Raw genomic sequence first — 6,454 nt, 5'->3', positions numbered from 1 at the left:
GATAAATTTGGAGGCATTTTTTGTGTGTGTTTGTGTACACAGAGAAAAGCTATGTGTATCTATTACTCTAAAGGTGCAAAGCGCTTGTTCATAGCTCATATGTTGTTTTAGAATTAACTTGGGACATTGGCTAAACACTTAACACGTTGGAAATACAAAGTAAAGGGTAAGAAAAAGCAAGACACTGACAACAGAGCAAATTGCATCCACTGAAGAAATAGCTAAATATCTCAAAAAAAATTAAATGAGAATAGATTTTGTTGCATTTAAAGGGAAAATATTTAATGTAAAGACAACATTCACAGCACACCACAAAATTCGAGTATGGAAACGGGGGTACCAAAATTCTAATAAAAGGGTAAAGCTGTGCCATGTAGCATCAAGAATCAGTAAACCTTGTGTATTCTGATAAATCATTTTGCCCATTTCAATCCTTCTTGTTTTTGTTTTGTTTTGTTTTTTAAGCTGAGCCATCCTGCCACCTGTTGGCAGCTCAGTGGCTGCTCAGCTCGGGCCGGGCATCCAACCGCTGTTGCTCAGAGCTCAAACTCTTGAGCGAGCTCTTAACCAACTGAGCCACTCGGCCAGCCCGTCAATCCTTCTTAACACACACTTTTACAGTCAAGATTACAGATTGATGTTTGTTTTTACACCCCACCGTTATTTGGACTTTATTTATTTTTGTACTTAACTGTCTTTTGCCAATCCTCATACAATTTCAATGGGGCAAGTAAAGGAAGTTTCTAGCAGCCACTTTCTGCTCTATAATACATAAAATTAGATCGTGTCTCCCAACTAAAACTCTGCCCCACAAAGCTAATTTTTCTTTTTCTCTCTCTGCCCCTGTAAGGATACTTTAATTTAACAAGGCTGCTAAAAACATGCAAAATTGAGAGATCTGAGAATTTCTACACTCTTAACTCTAGTAGGCCTGATGATATACTTTTAAGAAAAGCTAAAATTATTAACAGAATTGCAGAAATTGAGAGAAGTCCTAGAAACTCTAGGAATTTTTTCTGACTGTGACTACCTAAGAACTGGCTATAATCACTGGGGAAAGAGTCTTCTTTTGCAGAGGAAAATAAATTGCATTAGAGAAGAGAACAGGGTGAACGACCCTCCACTCTAAGAAGCGTGGGCAGCCTCTTGCTCAGGGCAGGCCTAATTGGCAGTCCCCCAGCTGTGTCTCCCTTGCAGTTGGTTCCCGAGTATCTGGCGAGGACAACTGGGCTGTGTCAGGGTCATGGGGAGCTGGGTGCTGACCTGGGAAGTTAGGAAGAAGGGCTGTATGTGACATGCTGCCTAGTCCAGACCCTAGTCATCAGAGGCTGGGGAGAAGTGGCATTCTGATTTTAATCTCACTGTAAGGACTTATTTCATGGCGTACCCAGTGGATATCTCTCTAGAATCTGTTTCCTCGAAAAACAGTATAACAAAGCAGAATTCCTTGAGAAGGACGCGAGACCCAGACTCCCCAAGTTTGTGTCTCTTTGAAGGCCTCTGGGTTGGTGCTTTGGTAAAGTCGGCTGGCAACACTGCGCCTAAACCTGTGCTCACCTGTGTTGTTTCCTTTGTAAGTAAACCTGGATGTAACAAAATTTTCATTGGAGAATTAACTGTAAATTATACCTTGCCATCCTAACAGAAAAGTGTATCAGTAACTAACTTAGAGTTCTCTTTAAAAGAAAACAAGGGAAACAGTATCACTAATTTCTGAACAATATCCTATTAAGGTTTCTACTTGAGACTCTATTCTCCTGACTTAAAAAAAAAAAAAAAAGCTGGAAAATTTAATTTTAAAAGATGCTACAGAATGTTTAGTATAGAGTAAGCACACTATCATATCATTTATGCACTGATGTTTCCCAGAGAATTTAAGAGGTGTTTAATAAAACTAAAAGAATAGACTCTTAAAATACTTACTTAGTATTGCCCCATCTAACTTCTTATCTAAGTAACAAGTGAGGAAATTATGCCATACATTTTATATGCGTATGTGTAATATACATTCACACATATATATACACACACATATGAATATGTATATATACATATAAAAGAAAATAGTAGAATTGCAATAACTCATACATGGTGATTTCCTGGGCAATTTCATGAGATGATTCTAGTTATTTAAGGTAATTTCAGCAACCCAATGATAATTTGTAACCTACAAGATGTTAAATTTTGGTAGAAAATAAAATATTCACTCTTCTTTATAGACCATTTCTCCAAAAATTCAGCTATTCCTTTGGCATTCTTGTTTCTTTTATCTAAGACTTTTAATGAAACATCGGTCCTGTAAAGTGGCCTTTACAATTCAAAATAAGGCCACGAACCCCCTTTTACGTGTTTCCCAATAGTCCTTGAATATGTGTGACATGTGTATTATCTTTTCCAGGCATGTGTAAGTTGATTTTAATAATTTCTTCCTATAAAATAATAATTTGCCTTTTTCTTTTGCTTTTTGTAAAGTCCATTAAATATATTTTATGGATAAAATAGGATCTGGGTCTTATTCTTTCTGAACCTACAATAATACCCAGCACAGCACACCGCATACAGCTTGTCATCTCACATCTATTTATGTAGAAGATCTTAACAGAAAACCCACCTACTCAGAAAGCACACCTAAATAATTTATTTTAAAAAGAAATTTTACTTCATGGTAAAAGAAGTCAGACTGTTCCAGGAACCGTTAATGCTTTTAGGAACCTCAGAAAGCAGTCTTAACATGATACCATCTGCCATATAGAGAAAAGGGGGAAGAAAAAAAGTTACCTTTTTGTGCAAAGCATGAAATTCGCTGTACCTTTTCTCAACAAAATGCTTTCTTCCGTTCATTAGCACTTCTATCTTAAACACCTAAGGAAAAAAATTAAAAAGATTAATTCCACCAGTTCGAAACTCTCAATTGTCTGATGTGGTAAGTTTGTGACCATGATATATTTCATCCCTTTAATTACAGTGGCTGATCCCCCAAAACCCAGAAGGCTCAGGAGACCCTTGGCCCAACAGCACTGATTAATGAGCGCTCCAGCAAATGCTAACAAACTGCAGTAGCCCCGCAAACGTGTCTAAAAACAACGGAAACGGAAACGCCTTGAAATGCTCCTTAACTTTTTAATTGGAAGACATTCCTCCCTTAAAATTATTTCACCAGATGATGGTACTGAGATAAAAGTGTGATGCTACCGCAAGAGTCTGGTTAAAAATCACAGGCCCCCAACATGCCATTGGGTTTTATTCAATAGGGGCAGTGATGTGTCATCTATAAGACAATCATGCAAACAGTAGTGCGTTTTAGGTTAATTTCTTCCTAACCTGCATATTCATCTCTCATCTCAGCTGTGCTTATTCTGCTGTTTGCAAAACAGGGAGAAATGTGGTAAAGGTTCATTTTCCCTGCGTGATACGAGTGACAGCTTGTGCTGCTACCTCCAGAGGGTTGAAAGGCCAGATGAAAAGGCTCTCTGGGTGCACTAATTAGTAGGCACTAACATGACATTTTCTTGATTCTTAGGTCAGTGGGTCAAGACTGGGAACAAGGGAGGAGAAATATTGTGAAACACTCATGAAAACACCATGTTAAGGTGGGGTGGGGGAAGGGTGCTGGGCAGAACTGAAGAGAAGGTGGTGTTATTTTCAAGTTTACTTGGCTCCTCTTTCATTGAGTGAGAGTTTGTCAACATTGAGATGAAGGAATACTACCCAATTACTTAGTAAGGCTAATTTCCTGTGTCAATTGTCCTTCTGAAAAGAAACCCAAAAAAACTAAAGTTGAGGTCATATGACATGAAGAGTGTTAAAAGCGTGCTTACTTTATCCCTAAAAAGAACTTAAAAGCTAGCATATGAAATACAAGGTCACACACTGTCATTAAAAGAATGATCCCTGTGACTCTATATTTCTGCCTTATAAGTAAATATGACTTTTTTGAAAAGCCAGAAATTAATGTCATCAAACATAAAATGTGTTTGTGCGTCTTTGAAGCAGAAATAAAATCTTCTGTTTCATGACTCAGCTTAACAAACCTGCTTTTATTAAGTGGTAAATTTTTACCAATTAAATCAATAGTTTATTCTAACATTTGGTTATTCAAGTCATCCCCCTAAAAATACTTTTCTTTGGTGAATTTGTGGAAGTATTTTCTTCCAGATACATATGCTTCAAATTCTCAGATATACCCACATTTTTTAGAAAATAATTCTGTTCACTAATTCACTAAAGAAATTTCTTCTTCTTCAAAGACCCTGCCAGGAATAGAATAAGGAAAACACCCTGAGAAACAGGAACCAAAGAAGCACAGCTTCAACTTGGGGGCTAGGTTATTAAGAAGATGCAGAGCCTCCTTTTTAGTGTCAGGTCCCAAATTTAAATCAGGACAATGTGGGAACAATGAAAGAAATTGCCATCTGCTGAGCTGTATAAAATAAATGAAGTTACATTTTGAGTCCAGATACTTGGGGTTTCATCACAAAAACCACCGCTTTAATTGGCATGCTTGCTGCAGAATCCATAGAAGAAAGTTGAAGACTGGTAAGGTTCAACCTACTAGGTCACCCCTCAAGATACCCCTCTTGAAGGCCAGGATAAGACACATGACAGAGCGGATGCCTCATGGAATGTCATCTCTCCTATCGACCAGGTGGTTCCATTACCAAGTTCCAGGTACTTTCCACAAGCACTAAAAATTCACGGGGCATGGGGGTAGGGGTGTGGAGGAGTGTACACGCACGCGCACAGACACACACAGAGGAAGTGTGTGATAAATTTTAATTCTAATATTTTTACTATGTTGCTATTTTAAAAATGTTCAATATATCTAATATTGTTAACATTCTTTTTCTTTTAAATTCAGGAAAAACATCTTGGAAAGGAAGCTGATTAATCAGAATTTCCATGATGATATGAAGCAAGGAATGGAGTCAATTTAATAAATCCTATTTTCCTGAATTCTATACCAGACTTTTTTTTTTTTAAGATTTTATTGGGGAATTGGGGGAGGGGAACAGACAAGTTGCTGTCCTTTGGTTCTTCAGTCTAGTTGTGGAGGACGTTGCTTCACTGGCCCATGTTGGTATTNAATTCTCAAACATCAATAGGGCATGAAGATTATCTGGGATGCTGGTTTAATATGCAGATAGATTACTTGGCTCCATCACAAAGATTATAATTCAGCATGTCTGCATGGTATTCAGGAATTTGTTTTTCAGTAAACCCTGTTCTGATTCAGGTAATGCAAACTTCACACTGAAAAATACCAATCAAGAAAAACTAAAAGGAAATGGAATCCAATACTCATCACAGCTCTGAAAGAAACAACTAATCTTATGTAAAATCTGAAGGGGTGAAAAACTGACATATTAGACAACGTAAAAATTTAAAACGCTTGTAAATTAAAATAAATATCAAAGCCAAAATAAAAAGGTCCTTGGTGAAAAATACTTTAAGCAAATGCCTAATATTTTATTAATAGCCACACAACGCTAAGGAGCAAGAACAACTGAGACCCCAGCAGATAAATGGGAAAGCACATAAACAGAATTCCAAAATAAGGGGCTACAATCATAAACAAAGTTAAGAAATACCAATTAAAACAGCAACACAGCAACACAGATTGCTTGCAAAATAAATGTCATTTTGGAGGGTGATATTCAAAGCTGATGCGATGCTGTGATACTTCCATACTTGCGGGTTGCATTATACAGCTACCAGAACCATTTTGGAAAAAAGTAATTTGACAATATATATCAGGAACTGTAAAACTATCCATATGTTTTGACAGAGAATGCCTCTTTCAGAAATCCAGCTTAAGGGAACACTCTTGAATATGGGGGAAAAAAATTATATGTAATGAGGGCTATAAATTATTGGACGTTTACCCTGTGATGCGCATGATTTACTTTAGTCTGTAAAACAATCCCGTGAAGTTAGTACTCTAATTATTTCCATATTAAAAACGGGGAACCCGAGGCACAGAAAAATCATGTGACTTGCTCCAAGGGCGTAAGGCAGGCTGAGGAAGAATTCTGCTTCCAGAGCTCATACACTTAACTTCTATTCCACAGCTACCACCATGTGGGAACATGGTTAGCACAGCAGCATGAATCTTACTAAAAAATGCAAGAAAAGAAGGAAAATAGGAATTGTGTTAGGATAGTAGAAATACATGTGGGTAACAATGGGTTATTTCCCCTGCCCCCAAACTTTCTGCAAGATTTAGCTTCATAATCTAAAAGTTATTTGAGGAGAGGCAAAAAACACATTAAAAAAAAAAAAAGAACCTGAATTTTTCGAAATAATAGAAAGAAATCCTAAGTGTAAACAGGATATAGCTTTCATATTTTAATTTTGCCACTTATAAAAGCTTGGGAGGAATAATAAACCTTAAGAACTTTCTTCAGACAACCAGATGAACTGTCAAATGGATAATGGTTTTAGATTCTGCCTCAAA

General features: G+C 37.0%; 1 protein-coding gene across 1 annotated transcript in view; it reads right to left on the bottom strand.

Moving 5' to 3' along the window:
* SNX24 (sorting nexin 24) overlaps window positions 1-6,454 on the bottom strand; it is a 156,509-nt gene that overhangs the window by 67,729 nt on the left and 82,326 nt on the right. The window contains exon 2 of the mRNA XM_019635281.1: window positions 2,779-2,862. Coding sequence (XP_019490826.1) covers window positions 2,779-2,862 — 84 coding nt within the window. The remainder of the gene's footprint in view (window positions 1-2,778; window positions 2,863-6,454) is intronic.

The sequence above is a fragment of the Hipposideros armiger genome, unplaced genomic scaffold (genome assembly GCF_001890085.2).
Source record: "Hipposideros armiger isolate ML-2016 unplaced genomic scaffold, ASM189008v1 scaffold_21, whole genome shotgun sequence".
Taxonomy (NCBI): domain Eukaryota; kingdom Metazoa; phylum Chordata; class Mammalia; order Chiroptera; family Hipposideridae; genus Hipposideros; species Hipposideros armiger.
Note: the sequence above shows the minus strand (reverse complement) of the source record. Positions and strands in the feature narration are given on the sequence as shown.